Genomic DNA, 21,119 nt, shown 5'->3' with positions numbered 1-21,119 from the left:
ACTGTGCAATGGTCTTGTCGATAAGAACAGAAAAAAGATCAGTTTTCAATATACAAAAAAAACAAATAATTTTTTCAATAAAAAATATCCTTATTTTTCCAAATCTCTCCCTGTCGCAATCCCAAATCTAAATTTCCTCCGATCACCACTTTTTTTTTTTTTTTTTTTTTTTTTGTAAACCTTGATATTCGAAAATGCAAATGGATTCCGACTAATCCAGTCAAGTCAGATCGATTTATTAAGGAATAAAGTTATCTTATTGTGGATTTTTTGAATTTTCCAATCTCTACTGGCTGAAACCGAGAGACATGAGATGAGGCTGAGATTCGAGGACTCGAGCAGCAAAGGAGCTGCGAAGGTCGAAAATAAGAGAGGGAGGTGTGAGGCGGAGTGGTAGAGGAGCAGAGGTTGAAGTCGAGGGAGATGACTGAGAGTGGGGAGTAATTGCAAAGCTGAGATCACGAGTGAGCTTTGTTGAGAAGGAGGACAGAGGGGGAAGTCGTGGGGACGAGGAAAGAAAGAGGCAGAGTGAACTGTGAGTGTGAAGGTGAATTGAATTTTAATCCATCGACTGACTGAGTTTGAGTAACTGCAAAGCTCAGAGCACCAATGAGCTTTGCTGGGGTTTTGTTTTTTTATAAATATAAATTCGGATTGCTCGGGCCACTGGCGGGTTTGTCGGATCGGGTTAGTTGTTGATCGAGAACCAATCAAGGGGCTGCATCCGGCTCGATTTTGATAATGGATTTTCGAATTTCGGGTTTTCATTGTCGGGTTGATTTGGTTTTTCTTGCATTCCTAATACAATAAAATAAAAAATTTTAATAATTAATAAAAAAATACGGATAGATTCATCAAGTATCGAATCTCTTGATGAAGAAGTTCCCTTTTGATGAAGATAAGTTTCAATTGCTCTTTCCATGTGTCATTTTCCCCCTTCCAACTATATAAATCCGGCTCCACCGTTGTTCACAAGCTCTGACCTCCAAAACAAATTCTTCCATATATTTTTATATAATATGTAAGGAAAAAGTTAGACTTTATTCTGAATATACGCTATTCAGTAAAACTTATATTTTGAATATTTTGATGATCTCGGGATTGGACTATTCATTGCCATCTATATAAAGTTCATGCACCGAGTGCCGGTTCAAGACCCTTCTTATCTTTGCTCCTCTGTTTTACATTATAGCACCTCTGTATGGATTGCATAGGGCTCTACTCCCAGCATCGACTTTGTCCATATTAAGTTTAGTTGTAAGAGATTGAGGACAAATATACAATAACTTGAAAGGTTTCTACAACTATATCTATATTATCATTTTGTATTTTTCGTTTTCCATATCCTTGTAATTTTCTCTTGAACATTTGAACTTAATAGTATGTGCTATGGCGGATTTGTTGTATTATTTCTATCCTTGTAATTTTTTCTTGAATATTTTATCATATACTCGTTTTCATCTTCAACGAACATTCATTGACTTGCTGAGCCAGACAAAAAAAAAGAATATTTTGTGTATGTTTCTAAAATCTTGTATTATTGGTGGAATTCATATTTCCACATTTCGTTTTTGTGTTGATCGAATACATCGATTGCAATCGCTCAACATATTTACCGGAAAAAAGAAATAATAATGATTTTGATTCACTTCATTTCTTTTAAAATGACTTTTCAAATTCCAATCGACTAAACATCATTTAAGCGGTTAACTTTTGGACTTTTGAATTAAATATAAAATCATATTTTTAAGCCAAATGTCTCACTTCTATTAGTGATGACTCGAAAAATCACTCAATAAAAATTCATGTTCATCTCAGGTCACACTTAATTCTCGAAGTATCCATCCGGCTTTTAATATTATATATGTATATAAATTTTATTCATTGATTATTTTTAATTTTATGAAGATAAGTACGTTTCAGCTTTCCATGTGTCATTTTTCCTCTTGAAAGCATCCTTCCACAAGGCCACGTGCTTTCTTCATATCCACTCCACCGATTGATCACAAGCTTCCAACCCATTAGATATTCGGGGAAATATGTTACTTAGTGTTTGGTTTGTAAGTGATATTTTAAAATCACAATTTTAATTTAACTCTACACACTATAAAATAAAATAATTCATACAAAGTCAAAGAGTGTGCCCATTTATATCACTTTTTTTCACAATAAAACAAAATAACTCATACAAAGTCAAAGGGTGAACCTCATTTATACCACTCATTTTTTAAATCAAAATCTGATTTTAAAATCTTACTATAAAACCAAACAAGCCTGTATTTTTTGACTATTCTGTATTTTTATCCAAAATTCCGTATTATTGAGGGAATTTGTATTTCAAAATATTTCGTATTTGTATCGATCGAATAAATCGAATTCATATTGAAATTATTTCAAAGTTTTTATTGAATTTTATCGGAAAATGCGGCTGTTACAGTGATGGCGTTCTTCTTCGGATCGGACCAAAGAAATCCCGCATGCAATTTGTCCCCAGTAAAATTCTTCTACGTCTTAATTTTCCTTTCATTGTTCTCTACTAAGCTTATAGCCTTCCCCTGAAATGAAGAAAAACGAGAAAAAAGAAAATTCTTCATTTTCGCGACGAAAAGCTAATGTGTTTGGTTTTAGAGTTAAGTTGAATTGAATTTTGATTTTAATTGTGTTGTAATAATTATATTGTTGAATTATGAGAAAAAGTATGAAAAAATAATGAACAGTTGAGATAATTTGGTATTAAAAATTAAATTGAATATAATAAAGTTGTATGTGCATTTATGTATGGGACCCACCTTTTTTACTTTGAAGAGTTGATTTTTATTATATAATGAGTAGAGTTAAAGTTAGAGTTAAAATTTTAAAATCTAATTACGAAACCAAACGGAGCAATTCGTGTGAGGGAATAGAATCACCTATACTCATTCTGAGGCTCACCATGTTCCGCCCAGGGCTCTTTTCTACGGACGACCCCCACATTGATTTTTTAGATTTCGAATCCGTGACCTGCAGGACTTTCCCGGGCTCTGATACCATTTCGTCACGAAAAACTAGCTATCCTTTGTGAGGGCACATAATGTATATATATTTTTGCACAAAGACCTAATATCATAAAAAAGAAATTTTAAGTAACTAATAAAGAAGTGGGGGTAATCCTATTATGTATGAAACCTACGACCTCTAAGTCAACAGGTCAGTGCGTTTTTCAATGCGCTATATCCTCTTTTCGATATCTTCATGATTTATATTAACGAAAATCATTTTTACCACAGAGTGCGTATGGATGATCGGGAAAGAAATTTTTCACTGACTTTCTAAGTTGTTAGACCTTGATAGGATGATGAGAAATCCAAAAATATTTTAATTATTTTTCAAACTACTATAATAAAATTGCACTAGGAAATTTCATATAGAGGAGAATCAGAACAATGTATTCCTCTCTTGTAATTTAGATTTGGGCATTTTCGATTGCATTTGTTTTGTCATGGAATGGATCCTCAATATCGGTTGGGGAAAAGAGAGAGAGAGAGAGAACGGGCCCCAAGCAATTTGGCCTTTAATTTGTTCTGTTAATCGAACAAGAACGCCTTTGCCCAGTTACCAAAAACATTTATTGTCACTTCATCTAATATAGATAAATGATGGCATTAACAGTCCAAATTACAAACAGAAGATATGCCCCGAAAATGTCACTTTCAGATGATCATGAACCGCGAATTCCATGTCATTTGCAGATCCAGAGTCTTTGCATACTTGAATTTTTCAGTACGTCTGTCGCATCTTTATCGAACGTTCACCCAATTCGTTTAGAAATCGTATTCAATAAAAAAAAAGAGAAAAAGTGAATGTTGGTTTTATTCTCCTTAGAGAAGCTCCTCGATCGATTCATCTCCAATCTGTAACTAGATGGCGTTAAATGCACGATCCACACATTATCTCCACTCGCTATAACATGTATATTCAGAGGTGTAAAACTATAGAATGTTGATGATACAGATGATGGTATGAAGTATATAAGTATCACAATATCGGAGGCTCTAATTAATTAATTTCGACCAAACATTAATATCGTGATATTTTCCTAATTTTTCAGATGGAGATCGGTTTCTTAGTAATGAGTTTATTACATGATGGAATCTTCATTGGACCCGTGGTTTTACCCGCATTCTGAATTCATTATGGTATCATTCGTTATTTTTTATTTAATTGCATCCCAATTCGATTTTCTACCTTATAATTCAATAAATCTGTGTGAAGTCTCTCGACCCTACAACTGTTATCAGTGCTATTGACTTTTAACCATTTTGAAACTGCCACAATCGTCTTAGTAAAAAGGTTTAACTTGTTAACACAAATTAATAAATTAGTACTCAATATCTCATATCTCTGTCATGTGTGGGTCAGTTTTGGAAACCCATCGCTTATAATTAATTAATGGAAGACAAACGTCTACGCAGTATTCAAAATTGTCATATCTATTTAATCTAAAGTATTAACATTACTAGATGTAGTTTTTTTTTAACGTGATTTAATTATTTATTACTCAATAACTTCCATCCGTGTGATATTTGCTAATTATTGGCTAAATGGTACTGAACCAACGGCCCCATATCGTAACATCATTTTTTTTCAGTGTGCCCCTAATATTCAAAAGTCAATAAGTCTTAGCTAATCTAATTCAAACTGGTCGATCTGTTAAGAAGTAAATTTACTTCCAATATTAATTTTCTCCCCTTGCAACGATTTTGTGTTTTTGAGAACCAAAGTCTAACGTCGTCATTTATTAGCTTTTCCTAAATTTTCCCGTTCGGTGGTCCCTTTGCTGTTGGAAAAAAAAAAAAAGAAAAGAAGATTAATTGAAGTGTACAGACAAAAGCTTAATTGAAACATAGATCTCCGATTCGAGTAGCCATAAGCTAGTCTAGTCATACTACGTAGAAGTCGTATCAAAGAGTCGACGATAGTCTCGGCTAAGTTATGAAAAATCTATGGCATCTCTTAAAAATTATTTTTAGAGATTAGAGCAAAGCTCGTACTTGACTTTCCCAGTTGGACATCGATTACATTTTCATTTTTTTTTAAGTTGCCTGAATTTAATAGATTAGAGGACCAGCCTTTCCCCATTTTTAAATAGGATCCTAACGTTTGATCTTGACCTGTTAGATTTGGACTCACGGCCATAAAGGAGAAAAATTAGAGAGGTGGGGCAACGGTATAAAAGGATAGCCTGGATTCACCTCTTGCATGCGGTGAATTGGAGAAAATAGTTTCTCCTCGGCCGCCCGATGCACTTCGAGTTCACTGCTCGTTCCACCTTTACTCGAGAGCGTAGTCAGATTGTGTGGGCGACCTGTGGAAACTAGTTCGAGTCAAGGCGGAACAACCCCTTGGCGAAAACTTGTTCGTGTGGACGAACACTTGGGCGACTTAAGGCGATTGTTCAAGATTACTAGATGGTTTTATGGGGATTTTACGAATGAGGTAACTTTCGATAAATCCTAATAAGATTGTCAAGATAGCATTATTTAATCGTGGCAAAGTGATACCACGCATTCGGAATAAGATTCCGGATATCGATCCTACATGTATTAATGAATGAAATTTAATTTATCATTTATTTTACTTCCGCTACGTTTTGGTATCATATTCTAATAATATTTTCAAATCAGCAAATATTGCCCAAACTTTAGAAATTTTTAGAACAATTCCGCATAAACCTTTGTAAATATATTTTCAAGTACTTGTAAGATTATAGATGTATATTCAATATTATGGATATTTAAAACTCACTGAAAATACTTTGTGATCAAGTTAAGTTAACCCTGACTAAAATTAATGTTCGATAAATAGGTTGCGAACATCTCCTTGTTTGAGTAATCAAACATCACCTAAAAAAAAAAAAAAGCCCCCACCTTAGTGTCTTAAACGGTTGTGGCCCATAACCGCATATAAATTAATGGATGGTCCTCCAACTCTTCCTCTTTGACTTTTTTACCCAGCACAAACCAACCTGCTTTCACACCACAAATGATATTTTCCCATAACCAGATTTTTTTTATTCCATCCGATGAAATTGAAATGCATTTCACTAAGAAGTTGTACGAACTCGGATCCTCTTTTCTGATTGTGAAATACAAAAATTTGCATATATTCTTCCTCATATAAAGAGACATTTATTCAATTCAAATAATTAATATATTACGTACTTATCTCGATCTAATATCAATCATTAATCAAGAGTCTTCTTCCTAACATTATTCTTTAGGTACTCCACAAATTTTCTAGCATATTGTTGGTGCAGCTCATGATTTCCGAACATTTTCGCAGCATCTCTCGCATTAGCCCTCAGCTCTCTCCCTTCGTCAGACACCATAGCAAGCCTTAAAGCAGTTGAGATTTCATTTCCAGTAAAAGACCCATCTCCCCTCCTCTCGACTTCAATGGCTAAACCTCTCTCGACTAACATCCTCGCATTAAGCGGTTGATCGATGATGAGAGGCAAGATGACGAGGCAATGTCCAAACTGAAGGATCTCTATCACGGAGCCCCATCCGGCGTGAAACAAGGAGGCGCCAATTGAGGGGTGAGCCAAGATCTCCATCTGTGGTACCCACCCCATGCATACAATCCCCCGAGAGCATGTTCTTTCGACGAACCCATCTGGAAGGACTTCATCCTCATGGGCCGCCCAAATGGGCCTCCTAAGGGCCCAGAGGAAGTGAAGGCCTGAGAGCTCAAGCCCATGGGCTATCTCGTGGACTTGCTCCTTCGTGAGCTTGCACTCGCTCCCGAATCCGACGAAGACCACGGACTTCGGCTCCTGACCGTCGAGCCACTGAAAGCTCTCAGACCGTGATGTCCCACCTTCGGGCCTATCGGGTGGGAGAAGACCCACCGGGATCACCTTCTTATGAATCAACTTTTCATACAGTTTCAAGTACTTGCCTTCGTATTCCATGCAACTGCGAAAAGCCACGAGGTCGCACGATTGGAGCACTTTGGCGACTCGACAAGCGTCGGAGATTCCCGAGGCATTGTCCCCATAAAATCCCGCGTAGAAATGTGCCGACTCGTGGCCATGAAGAGCCAGCGAGGAGGGAAAATCCACCCAGGGGGGCTGCACCGTGAGGCTCTCACTAGACGGCCGTAGCCGCTTCACGCCATCATTCGATAGGCTCTCTGGGGGGCCGAGGAAAACATTGGAAGCGGCAGAGAACACGCAGAAGTAGGCGATGGGGATCCCACGTGCAATTTCAACCATCCAGTGCGATACAAAGTCGATGATTATCCAATCAGGCGATTCGCTGATAATGAGTTGCTCCAAGGGGTGTTTTAGCCCATCGAATGCAACCTTCTGATACTGTATTTTCTCGAACGGAATATCGACCGAGGCCTCGGCACCTTCAGGCAAGGGATTTCCTTCGAGCTGGGGTAGGGGAAGTTTCACGAGATCAAGCCGTGAATTAGATACGTCTGGTGGAAATTTTGGGAGTCTCTCAATGTTTCGTGGAGTTGAAACAAACGTAACATGAACTCCATTCCTCGCTAAAGATACTGAGAGGTGAAAGAAAGGAATGATGTGCCCGAAGGCAGACCATGGAAGCATCACTACGTGGAGGTTTCTCGCCATTTTTCCTTGCCTCTCGTTTGAGTTTGTGAAGCTTCTAACCCTACACTTAATATAATAATTGGTATGGAACAATAATTATGCCAAATAGTACACACTAATAGATAGCACAAGACAATTAGGCCCCTTTGGTTCATGTAAATTGGACCGTTTGGTTCATGTAAATTGAGAGAGGGATCGAAATCGGAATGAATCATTCCGGTTGGTGATATTTATTTGTTCTCCTATGCAAGGGAATCGATTCCCCCATAAGTGGAATCATCCATTCCCGGGGTCCCCCAGGGAATGAGGAATTGGACTCAAAATTAATTTATTTGTCTTTTCTAGTAAAATTTTGCGAAAAAAATTAATTTAATAATGAAACGAAATCTTGTGATTGGTCAATGAATAAAAGGATTTTTTTTAATCAACAAATATCGAACCACAATATCGCACTTTATTTAATTTGTTTATATATTTCAAACAATTACGAATTATTGTCGTGTTTTTATGAAGTTCAGCTGAACCTTTGTTTTACTTTTTTTTCTTAATATCATATTATTGAATGAATTTGGTACATTTTAAAATTTACTTTATTTTTATATATGATATATGGATAACTATTTAGCCGCATGAATACTTGTGTAAATTATTCACTTTGAAATATTACAAAAAATCAAATATTGAAATTTGATTCCAATTTTGTAGGCAGAGAACCAAATAGAAGCGAATAGACTTGAATTCCAATTCCTTATTAAACCAAATAAAAATGAAAACTTGTCATTCCATTTCCGATTTTGTCCCATTCCACCTCATTCCATTTTCGTTTCTATGGCACGAGCCAAATGAGCCCTTAAATTATTGCCGACCATCCAACAACTACCTAAGCGGATCGGTAATCAATTTCATCATCAATTATATGTACGGAAATGGGCCAGCTTGAAAATGATTTCGTACACTATATTAGGAAGGTCATAATTGATTAAAAGAGATAATCAATTTCGTCATAAATTATATGTACGGAAATGGGCCGGCTAGAAAATGACTTCGTACACGCTATTAGGAAACTCATAATTGATTAAGAGAGGGGTGAGAGTTGTGACGCACTGTCTCGCTTAATAATTAAGAGGTTTCAAATTTAAAATTTATAGTAAAATTATTTGGACCTATTTATTAGCTATTTATGATTTATATTCCGCGATGGGCTTTTTTGTAAAATTTAAAAAAAAAACGAAAGAAACAAAAGACCCTTAGAATTGGCTACACACTGCAAATATGTGTGAGATGGTTGCAGACTGCACATGGGAAATACGGAAACAAATTGCGCCAGAAAATTCGTGCTTTGTTTGTGCCTGTGGGCTTTAGCCGCTGACCGGACATGAACCTTTGCCCATCCAATATCAATGTAACTTCTTCCTAATGTTACCCTTTAGGTACTCCACAAATTTAGTAGCATATTGTCGGTGCAGCTCATAATCTCCGAATATTTTCGCAGCAGCTCTCGCGTTAGCCCTCAACTCTTTCCCTTCCTCAGACACCATAGCAAGTCTGATAGCGCACGCGATTTCGTTTCCGGTGAAAGACCCGTCTTCCTTCCTCTCGACTTCAACGGCTAAACCTTTCTCGGCTAACAACCTCGCATTAAGCGGTTGATCCACGATGAGAGGCAAAAGCACGAGGCAGTGTCCGAACTGAAGGGTCTCTATCACAGAGCCCCATCCGGAGTGAAACAGGGAGCCACCAATTGATGGGTGGGCCAAGATCTCCATCTGCGGGACCCACCCCATGCACACCATCCCCCTAGAGCATGTCCTCCTGACGAACCCTTCCGGAAGGACATCGTCTTCGTGGGCCGCCCAAATGGGCCTCCTGAGGGCCCAGAGGAAGGGAAGGCCCGATAGCTCAAGCCCATGGGCTATCTCGTGGACCTGCTCCTTCGTGAGCTTGCACTCGCTCCCGAATCCTACGAAGACCACGGACTTCGGCTCCTGACCGTCGAGCCATTGAAAGCTCTCGGCCCGTGACGCCCCCTCATTGGGCCTTTCAGGTGGCAGCAGGCCCACTGGTATTACCTTCTTATGGAGCAGTTTTTCATACAATTCTATGTACCGACCTTCATATTCCGTGCAGCTCCGAAAAGCCACGAGATCGCAGGATTGAAGTATTTTGCCGAGCCGGCAAACATCAGATATTCCCGATGCATTCATCCCATAGGCTCCCGCATAGAAATGGGGCGCTTCATAGCCTCGAAAAGCCACGGAGGACGGGAAGTCCACCCATGGAGGCTGCACTGTCGCACTCTCACTAGACGGCCTTAGCCTCTTCACGCCATCATCGAAGAGGCTATATGGTGGGCCAACGAAAACCAATGCAGCAGCAGAGTACGCAGAGAAGAAGGCAATGGGGATCTCATTCCTTTGTGCAATTTCGATCACCCAGTGCGGTATAAGGTCGATGAATATCCAGTCAGGACACTTACTGATAATAAGCTGCTCGAAGGGCTGCTTTAGCTGATCATACGCGATCTTCAGATACTGGATTTCCCCGAACGAGATGTCGACCGTGGCCTCGGCACCTTCGGGCAAAGGATTTTCGTCTAACTGGGGCAGAGGAAGTTCCACAAGATCAACAAGTGAAGATACGTCTGGAGGGAGTTCTGGGAGTCTCTGAATGTTTCGTGGAGTTGAAACAAAGGAGACTCGGACCCCGTTCCTTGCTAAAGAAATCGACAGCTGAAAGAACGGTATGATGTGCCCGAAGGCAGACCATGGAAGCATCACAACATGGAGATTTCTCGCCATGTTTCCCTCAGTCTCTCTTTTGTTTTCAGAGCAGTATGGGCACCGAGACAGAATAGTGTGAAAGAACTTAGAGGCGGAGGAGCGGCTCTTGAGATGCCTTTAACGATGATTAGGTCAAGGAATGCGTCGATATATATTAAATATGCTCATAGAAAGACTAATTGCTTAAAATTATGACAAATTATGTCAGACAATATAAAATATTGACATTAACCACCCAACTTGCCCTCCCAAGTGAGGGCAAAAAGGAAACGACAGGCTCACATAGTATTGTGTTGTACCCAAACCATTTCTGCAACACAACGGACAATTGCACTATACTCGACTTTTCATGTTTGAAAGGTGCATGTTACAATCACGGCTCATCACTCAAAAGTGTTCACTGTTAATGAGATTGTAAGACTTTATATATACAAATCTTCACCTTGCACAATTGATTCGGGATTACAGGGCGTCCTCAGTTGTTTCGTTGCTTGCCAAAAATTATGCGATTTGATCCCAAGAGTACATAAGATCTTGCTATGATAGGAACTTCATTTAGTACTTAATATAACAAAACCCTTTATTTGAAAAGAAAGAAGAAAAAGCACCAATTAGAAAAGTAAGCAGTTTTCATGTCACTTTGATTAGTTCCCAATTATTCAAATACTATCTTCTGGGTGGGTAATTGTTTCGGCTAGAATTTAATTCAACAATACATAATGTATTGCGAAAATGACGTCATAAGCGGGCAATTGTTAGTTTTGGACTATTAATCTGGACAATTTAGCCGATTAGCAATATCATATGGATGTAACTAACAACTGCGAGACAAAAAGAAATACGACATACGACAATACCATGTCATTGTTTGGTCCAAATTAAACAAAATAATCCGGCCAGCGTGGAGTTTCTTATGATGATCGCATCTTACTCCATCTCACAGTATAGCACATCAATAGTCGAGAGAGTTTTCAATTACCAGAGGAAATAAATGTTAGATGGGTTAAGATTACTTCTGGATAATGAATTCGACACCGTATTACAAACTGGAGAGACTGAGGAGCTCGTAAATAGCATGTCAATATATATACATACAGATATATATATATATATATGTATGTATGTATGTATGTATGTATATACGAATTGAGTATCTAAATTGCGCTATGGGTACTGATGTGGATTAGTTGAAGGGGTTTGGCACTCATTTTTCTTAAGTAAGCTCTTGTATTCGAGTTTTGAGAATGAAGAAAATTCACGTTTAAAGAGTTTTACTCCTTAGTGGGCCGACCTCGACTGAATTAATCGAAAGATCATTCAACTTTCGAATACCTGAATCCACACCCAAAAAAAAAAATATTGTGCTGTAAGGTGAGTAGAAAACCTCCAGAGATGGAGACGTCCTAATAGTGTGACTTCAAGTGCACATTTTTCTTCTCTAGGTCCATTTATATTCATATGTAACAGAGTTATGGCAGCAAACCTTCAATTAGGGCGGCGCCATCTGATTTCCGATACAGGAAATTTTCCCAGAGCAATTCATTGACTTGTCTCTCCATCTCCCTCGGGGCCATCGTAGACCCCTTTTCGATTACATGGAAAATCTATGGGGAATACAAGGAAATAAAAATTTTAATATAGGGTATTGATAAAAATTTGAAAATGTTAAATTATCAGCCGAGGTCGTGTGAAACAACATCACATCCTATTTTTTGGTGACGGACTTGATTTTTTAAATATATACCATAAAAGGTTTTCTTCGGAGACCAATTTCAGAATAATTAATTATTGATCAAATCACGATTCACGAGCATGATATTTAGTAACATGGGTGAATCTTAATGGGGATTACTTTCCGCTAATATTCCGCAAATAACGACTGACGACTCCTCATAATTTCATAAAAAGAATTAATTAGTTATTGACCAATGAAAGGGAATCGAATCTATGCATTCAGAAAAGGGGTTAAAGTGATAACGTTGGGCGATAATTCATTGTCATATATATACGCACATGTGTGTTTTCCAGAAGCAACATATGTTGACAATATCTTATTGTTGAAAAAAATGTAGAGAGGACTAATGTAGATTGTTTCAAGTAATTCGACGCTTGTTTCGCTTAAATAATAGGTCGGGTTCGAATCCTTCTAAATGCAGAAAATTCACGCTGTGAAAATTTTACCTTTTAATAAATCGACTCGGCTAGACTGAATTAGTCGGAGCTTGATTGGGCTTCTGAATACCAAGATCCAGACGAAAAAAACGTATAGAAGCTTTAGCATATTATATTGCATGATGGGAAACGACTTCGCCCATCAACTATATGAGAATCTAATAGGAGGAAAGAAACCTTTGAAAAAAAGGAAAAATCAATACCAGATGGGATTAGTGTAAATTTTTGGATTGATAATACCCATAATTCCACCCAAAAAAAATTAAATAAGTGAGATTTCTTTTCTTTTACTTGAACCGAAGATGACGAATTAGAAGATTTGACAAAAAAAAAACTCCTACTGAATCATATCCTAGCGGAAAATTCTATGATAAATACACTTAAATGCATGTATGATACAAGTAATGTCCAACTTGTCTTAATAAGGAAATGGTCAGCCCACAAACCCTTCCAAAGCTTATTAAGCAATTGGATAACACTCCTAAACCATTTCCTCTAAATTAAAAGGCTTTAATCGGGAATCCCCTTTTTTCCATGAATGGACACTTCATTATATTGTAACCTTTAAGAAATAACTTGACAAAGCAACTACAAGAATTCGATGTTTTCTTTATATGAGTTTCAAGAATAACAACACCAAACCTAAATTAACAAAATTTCTTGCACTCACGCTGTGATAGATCCCAATGTGCCAATGAGTTACACATAACAAATTAAGCAAAAACAGTATTATATAATATGTGGAAACTCAACAAAATTGCACAATTTTGCTTGATTACTCTTACATGTAGAGTGAGTCTAATTTTAATATCGATTTTCCTTTTCACGTTATTGGTGACTAATTTTTAACGACAACAATACAAGATCAGATTGCCCATGATATTCTCATCTTTTAGAATTTTAACTTTTGAGAACCCTTATCTTATTTTATCCCCTATTGCTCTCCCAACATATCAAGTTTGAAGAAATGGAGAGATTAATTATAAAGAAATTGCAATCTCCCTAATTGCCACCCTCATTATCATAACCAAAATTCCACCTCTACTGCAGCAGAAGCATTCATGTAAGTACCGAATAGAATTTATGCACAATGTGCTCTGCCGGTGCAAAACCCATGTTTGAGTTTCGGATTCATAAATAACAAATAACTTGCTCTCACACTGCAACGATGCTTCCCCTCAGCTGCTAAATTCTATTCTATCCAACTATATTGGTAAGAACTCAACGTCCTCTCCCAAGCTAAAAAGACATTCATTCGATTCAAATAATCAGAAAATCACCGAACTCTCTCTATATATATATATATACACAGCATGCTTCGCTCTTCGTTGTCCGTAAGAGAGATTTGGTGGCGAGTGGGATTTTTTTTCCCACTCCCCCCTCTCTCTTTTTTTTCTTTTGTACCTTTAATTTTTCAAAACATTTTTTAAAATTTAAAATCCGATCTCAATACGATATCAGATAACCGGATAAGTTCTTTTAACTTCTTTATGAAAATTGATCCAATCGTTATAGTTGAATCATTTATTTCTACAAAAATATATGTTTCCCACTCCCCTTCTTATTTTCACTTTTAAATATTCAAAACTTTTTTTTTAAGGTCGTGCAAGATTTTAAACTAAAACGTAAGGTCGTGCTAGAATTGGGAATTCAAGCAAAAGTCGTTCTAGATTTGAGACTAAACTGAAAGGTCGTGCATTTCTGTGCAATTTCTGAAACGTTGTGTTAGAATTAAAGATTCAAACAAAGGTCGTGCCTTTATACGTGATTAACTCCTTTTTTTACTTTTCAAATATCCAATTTTTTTAAAAATTTCTCCATTTATTTTTCAAATCCTACCCGAATAAAGTACCATATAATATGGTCTAACCGTTATGTCAAATGATCCAATCGTTATAGTAAGAACACTTATTTCCAAAAAAATATTTTCCCTAATTTTTATTTTGAAAAAATAGAAGAAATTTCGTATTACACGTACAATATATATATATGCAATACTTTTTTCCCAAATTTTAGGCAGCGAGTATGGAATATTTTTTGTCTCCTAGGTGTCTTTTTTTTTTTCCTTCTTTTGTTTTGTGTTTTAAATCCAGGTCAGCAAGGTAACAATGTAACCTGGTTGATCAGTCAAGTGTAAAGATCCGATCATTATAGTTAAAAGCAAACTTATCCAAGCACACCTCTAGCATTTATTAGGAAATATAACATCACGTTTTTTGCCTACCTAGTGTACTATTTTTTCTCTTTTTTTTTCCTCAATCACTATAGAATTTTGCATAATGCGACTTGAATAAGTTATTATGTTATTCGGTTGGCCTTTTATGCCGAATAACCCGATTGTATAGTCAGATCACTTATTTTCAAAAATAAATTCCTCAACTTTTATTCAAAAAATTCAAAAGAAATTCCATATTAAAAATACTAGATATACATTAACATATATGCAATATTTTTTTTCAATTTTAGGTTGCAAGTGGGGAACAATTTCCCCTTATTAGAAGTCTCTTCCTTTTATTTAAACTTCCTTTAATATCCATTGTTTTTAGGCCCGGCCTAACATGGTAGTAGTGTAACTTGATTAACCCGTCAAGTCAAATAATTTGATCATTATGATAGGGCCAGTTATTTCTAAAAACTATTTTTTGCCTTTTTTTATTTAGATTTTTCATTATTATATGCAAGTTCTTCCCTTTATTTTTTACGAGACCATATATAAAAATAATTTCACCTATGGAAGTGAACATTTAGCGTTCACAAGTAAATATGACATCATGTTTTTCGCCTTATGGTTATCAACATTTCTGGTTTTTTCCATGATCACTACAGGATTTAAAACGATGTGGTTTACTTTATTTTATCTATTTTACCTTTTTTTGATAATTATAGGTATACCCTATATTTTTTAAACAAATTTACATTCACAAACTGATACTTCTTCCTTCATATTGTATCTTTCGTAAGGAAATATACTAATTATACACATACTTTTTGAATGACAAGTAATAGTTTTTCCCTTTATCCGAGAAGATTCATAAACTTTTCAAATCTATTATTTTAAGATATTATAATCACATATAAATAAGCGGGTATACAAATTTCTTAGTATTACATATATTTGAAAAATTAGTTTAAGAACTCTTTTACAGGCGGCAAAGTGCGGGCACGTTCCCTAGTATCTATTAAGACAATATTCTTCTTGGCATTATTCATCATTGTGGGCTGCCCGAATGCGCTTCCTAATGGCCCAAAGGAAGGGAAGGCCTGAGAGCTCAAGCCCATCGGCTATCTCAAGGACTTGCTCCTTCGTGCATCTGCACTCGCTCCTGAATCCGACGAAGACTTCGGACTTCGGCTCCTGACCATCGAGCCATTGAAAGCTCTCGGCCGCCCGTGATGTCCTTTCTTCAGCTTCGGACTTGCTCCTCTGTGAGTTTGCTCTTCGGACTTTGGCCTTTCAGGTTGGAGCTCGACCACTAGACTTTTTTTTTTTGGTGGCCATCATTCACCCAAAAAAAAAAAAAGGTGTGGCCGTCACTAATATGAGACTCTATTTCACAAATGTTCGTCATTGCGAAGGCCGAGACACTCACTAGTGCTAATCTCGTGTTGGAGATCTGATCTACTGTATCACTAATTCCAAAAGAAAACGAGTAAATTTGGCAGCTCAGACCTGCATGAGAGTTTCCATTCATGGAAAAATGAGAACAACAAAAACGTTAATAATATGAAAATACTGAACATAATTAAAATAAGTTCAATACAAAAATCTTATAAAGGAAATTATGAAATATTCAAATATTATATTTTCTTAAAAAACAGTAAACTTATCTTTCACAATATATATCACTAGTATCAAAGCGGGTAACGTGACGATGCACACTTTCACCTGTTAACCAAGAAGTTCTAGGTTTGATACTCATTAAGATTACTTGGCTCTTTATTAGCTATTAGAATTTCCATTACAATGTACTAAAAACAAAGGCCTCCTTTTGTAACCGAAATATTCAGGTTAAATATAATTTGAATATATTATACCGAAAGAAAAGTTCGAATTTAAAATTGTGAGAGACATTACTATTCGGAGAGAACAAATTGGTTATTCCTCCTCTTAGTAAGTGCGTTTTTCAGGGTTTGTGTTTTCCTCCTTAATGGGTAGATTAACTTATAATTAAGGGCCTTGATTTATGAAGTGTAAACATAAATCTATATATAATTTAGGGAAGATCATTAGCGATGCTGCTTAGGCGATTGCTCCCAGCTGCTCTGTAGTTTTATCATCCCACTCCAGCTATGGTTTTCGATTGGTCAGGAAGAAACAAAATTCCTAGAACACGGATTATTGGAATAATTATTCATTCATATATTTTGGACAGCACGATGGACTTGATATTTAAGTGGATGGACAGATAACGTTAAGTAACATAACACTTAAAACTCAAATTAATTGTCAGACTACAGCACTAGAAAATACATTAAAATTAGTGCTTTTGGCCGACGCGTTCTACAGGTTCCTTTTCATATATTTTTGTATCATTTTTCCTCGTAATTATTTATGTTTTGAAACCCCAATTCCTAATTAAAAATAATAGTTATTAATTTTAATTTTAAATTTCAAATAATAATTTTCAATATTTTTTGTTAAAAATGAGAATAAATTAGTCAATTTAATAATAATTTGAAACTAATTGTTTCAATTAATACGCATCATATATTTAAATTAATTTAAAATATTAATATGCCATATATATCAAGTTTAGTAATTAAAATAAAAATTGGTTTCGCCCTTTTTATTTAAAGAGTCCTTATGACATACTTATGTTTAAGTTTTATTTTTGTTCTATTTATGAGCTTATGTTCATATTATTGTCATAAGTTTCCTATTGGACATATTTTTTTTATGAAAATCCTACATATAATCAATTAATTTTTTTTGTAGTGTTTATATTTTTTTGGCCAATTATATATAGATATATATATTATTTATACACAAATTGACTATAATTTCATCTGCAGTGTTTGTATAAGAGTTGTCCTCAAGTCCAGTGCAATTAAAATAAAAAATTGTTTTGCCTTTTTTTTGGCGTGTTTGTAATGACTTGTTCATTGTATTTTTAAAATTATTATACTATTATTATATTTATTTTATTTAGAATAACATTTAATTTATGAAAATTTAGTTTTTCACAATATTAAAAACATTTATCACGGACATTTATTACTGGTGTAGTCTATTTTACTGTAAATATATATATAGATACATGATTCCTAATTTAGAATTGCTTGACCGGAAGAGGACAAACGGCATCCCGCTCCTCGCAAGCTTGAACAATTTATTCTTCATATGATTTCTCGAAACTAATGACCCATTTGGTAGCATGGAATGGACTTTCCGAATCCGGACGGGTTCCGTACGGGAAGCCCACTCCTTAGTTTGGTAAGCAATTAGGGCATGTTTGGTTCAGCGGATTTGATCAGGAACGGATTAACTATTCCGCACGGAATAGGTAATCCGACGTTTGGTTCGCATGATTTGGGAAGAACCTATTCCGGATGGGCCCAAAATCCGGCTTTCATCCGGATTGGGGGAGCCTCACATGAAGATCCGGCTTGGGCAAGGGGCATCCGGAATAGATAATGAAAAGACTAAAATGCCCTCATCATTTTAACTTAATTTCAAAACGTGCCATCGTTCTATTTAATTAAAAGTATTTAACATGCATAATTATTTAATTAAACATTAATTACAAAAAATGTTTAATTTTTAAATTTTTTTAATTAATTAATTTTTAAAATTTTTTCCTTAATAAAAGAATTTAATATGCATAAGTATTTAATTAAATATTAATTACAAAAATGTTTTAAAATTAATTAAATTTTAAAATTTTTTCTTAATAAACATATTTAATATGCATAATTATTTAATTAAACATTAATTACAAAAAATGTTTAAATTTTAAAATTTTTTAATTATTTATTTTTTAAAATTTTTTCTTAATAAAAGTATTTAATATGCATAATTATTTAATTAAACATTAATTACAAAAAATGTTTAATTTTTAAATTTTTTTAACTAATTAATTTTTAAAATTTTTTCCTTAATAAAATTATTTAATATGCATAATTATTTAATTAAACATTAATTACAAAAAATGTTTTAAAATTAATTAAATTTTAAAATTTTTTAATTAATTAATTTTTTTAATTTTTTCTTAATAAATGTATTAAATATGCATAATTATTTAATTAAACATTAATTACAAAAATGTTTTAAAATTAATTAATTTTTAAAATATTTTACTTTAGAATTATTTAAAATGTTTTTAATTAAAAAAATATTACTATTAAAGTTATTTATTTATCTTATAAAACCCATTAAATTTAGCATCAAGGGCATTCTTGTCATTTCACCATATTTCTATTCTTTTCCATTTCTCATTCAATCCAACCAAACATCAGAATTTTTAAATCTCTGTCATCCTATTCCCTCCAACCAAACACAAAAATTTCATCAAAATTTTTATTCTATTCCATGTCTATTCTATACCCTGTCTATTCTATACCCTGTCTATTCTGATACTGCGAACCAAACATGCCCTTAATGTCAGGATGGGCTTTCCTGGTGAAGACTCAATTCCGGCCCGATCCAGAAGCAGCATTCAGTTTGGTGCAATAAGGCATTATCATTGTAGTTCGTGTTTTCCTATTTTTAATTAATACAACATTATAATATATCTCATGGCTGATATTTATGGCAGTGTTGCTGATTTTTTAATATTATATTTAATATTTTGTAAAAAAAGTTATAATGTCTGAGGTCATTTTGGTCTTTGAATCTTTCATTCTCTACATATTCCATACTTTCATTCCATGCTACCAAACTACGGAAACGCCTTTATTTTTTGCCACATTTATTCTTTACTAATTCAATTCCTTATAAATTATATTCCTCGTCAACTCCTTTCCTTGCTATCAAACATGCCATAAATGAAATGATTGGGGAGAACAACCGTGTCAATGACGAAGACCTGAACATTCAAATGAAAGATTAAACAAGCATAAGCATAACGGAAGCTATAAAATTGATAAAACAAAAATTTCATCGATTAAACATGCAAGAATTGAATCCAGAATCCAATCTCGGGATTGTAATATCACCCTCCATCGATTTAAATAATGTGGCTTAACATCTATGAGAAAGTCTTCATCAAAGATTACCTCTTGAAGCAAGAGTCCCGTAGATGTCGGTGTAGAGCGGATCAGTTGCTCGGCCCCTAGCTTGTCCACGCGGACTCAACTTTCACCAAGGAGCACATCTCCATGCTTCCTAGCTGATGCATGCCTTGCCCCGCAGCAGCACAAGAAAGCTCGGATAGAAGGAGATGCGATGAGGTGGTCTTGAGACAATCCAAAAAACCAAAACAAGTTCGATTTTGGTGTTCTCTCTTTCACGTTGGCCTCCTTGAGGCTCTACTATTAAATACTTACAGGTCTTAGATACATACAAGAGCATAGAGTCAATCTTAGCCACATATATCTTTATATATATTGCATAATTAAGCATAAGACCTAACTTTTCAACATTAATCAATTCTCAATTAATTAATATTGCAAACACATCCTTGTAATAGCCAAGACCTAACTTTAGTCCAAAAGAGAATAACCGAATTGTCCTTGAGATTGCTTTGATATATAGATTTTCTCTTTGTGGTAGCTTTCCAAATAAGAAAATCTCTATTTATATCTCATATAAATATTCCTCATTAGGATCCACCTCAATTTTGGATTGGATTTCAGGATGTGCTAGCAGCCCTGCAATTAAGTTGCAAGTCTAATTCGATAATTGATTCCTTATTAAATGTCTTAATTAGAATCAATTACTTTTTGGCTTAAACGAGCTCTTTTATGTGTGACTAGCTAGGTTCACCATTAATTAGCAATGATATTATAATATTAACTTCTTTGACATTACCGGAAACTGTTTTTAGCACCAGAAGGTAAAATTTCCAAAATGCCCCTAGCTCTCATAAGTCATGGGTAACGTCTAGCACAACATGTCATGACTACCCAAGTAATGATGAATGTTCGATTAAGACATTCTGATGAACCAATGATTATACATGCACTCAAATCCCTTCATTACAAGATCCCAATCAAATTAGGGTCATGGTTAATGTCAAATCCTATAGCTAACTTTCTGGAGTCTTTGGGTTTCCATTCTTTGATCATTAGGACTTAAACTAGAAACTCCTTTCTATTTAAATCCAACTATCTTGGCCAAGGATTTTTTTGATCAAGAATCAACCTCATATCCATAAGACATTTTCCATGTTCATACAGGTTAATGAATCCCTTTTTGACTGGTTACATGCCTCCATACACAACTAACTAAAGCCACCAGTTAGATACCATGCTAGGCATAAGTATATAAATAGTAGCAAACTTTAGCCACCTACGCACAAGGTAACAATGCCATCTTAGGTCTAAATGTTATATGCACTAATATAATCTAGATAATGTTTCGTTGACATTATTGAAATACCATGCTTACATTATCCATGCGCCGT

At 35.2% G+C, this 21,119-nt stretch overlaps 2 protein-coding genes across 2 annotated transcripts; both read right to left on the bottom strand.

Annotated features, from left to right (window-relative positions):
* Window positions 1-6,027: 6,027 nt before the first annotated feature.
* Window positions 6,028-7,776, bottom strand: LOC116209568 (putative UDP-rhamnose:rhamnosyltransferase 1). Its single transcript, XM_031543241.1, has one exon. It carries the CDS (start codon window positions 7,622-7,624, stop codon window positions 6,224-6,226), a length of 1,401 nt encoding a protein of 466 aa, XP_031399101.1. The 5' UTR covers window positions 7,625-7,776; the 3' UTR covers window positions 6,028-6,223.
* A 1,060-nt stretch (window positions 7,777-8,836) lies between these two features.
* Window positions 8,837-10,510, bottom strand: LOC116207061 (putative UDP-rhamnose:rhamnosyltransferase 1). Its single transcript, XM_031539921.1, has one exon. It carries the CDS (start codon window positions 10,399-10,401, stop codon window positions 9,001-9,003), a length of 1,401 nt encoding a protein of 466 aa, XP_031395781.1. The 5' UTR covers window positions 10,402-10,510; the 3' UTR covers window positions 8,837-9,000.
* Between the last annotated feature and the right edge of the window lie 10,609 nt (window positions 10,511-21,119).

This window comes from Punica granatum, chromosome 5 (assembly GCF_007655135.1).
Source record: "Punica granatum isolate Tunisia-2019 chromosome 5, ASM765513v2, whole genome shotgun sequence".
Classification (NCBI taxonomy): Eukaryota; Viridiplantae; Streptophyta; class Magnoliopsida; order Myrtales; family Lythraceae; genus Punica; species Punica granatum.
The sequence above is the reverse complement of the archived record's forward strand: the minus strand, read 5'-3'. Positions and strand labels throughout refer to the sequence as shown.

Bases quoted from the DNA above. Each gene is read 5' to 3' on its own strand.
- LOC116209568 (XM_031543241.1), bottom strand. From the start codon at position 7,624: ATGGCGAGAAACCTCCACGTAGTGATGCTTCCATGGTCTGCCTTCGGG.
- LOC116207061 (XM_031539921.1), bottom strand. From the start codon at position 10,401: ATGGCGAGAAATCTCCATGTTGTGATGCTTCCATGGTCTGCCTTCGGG.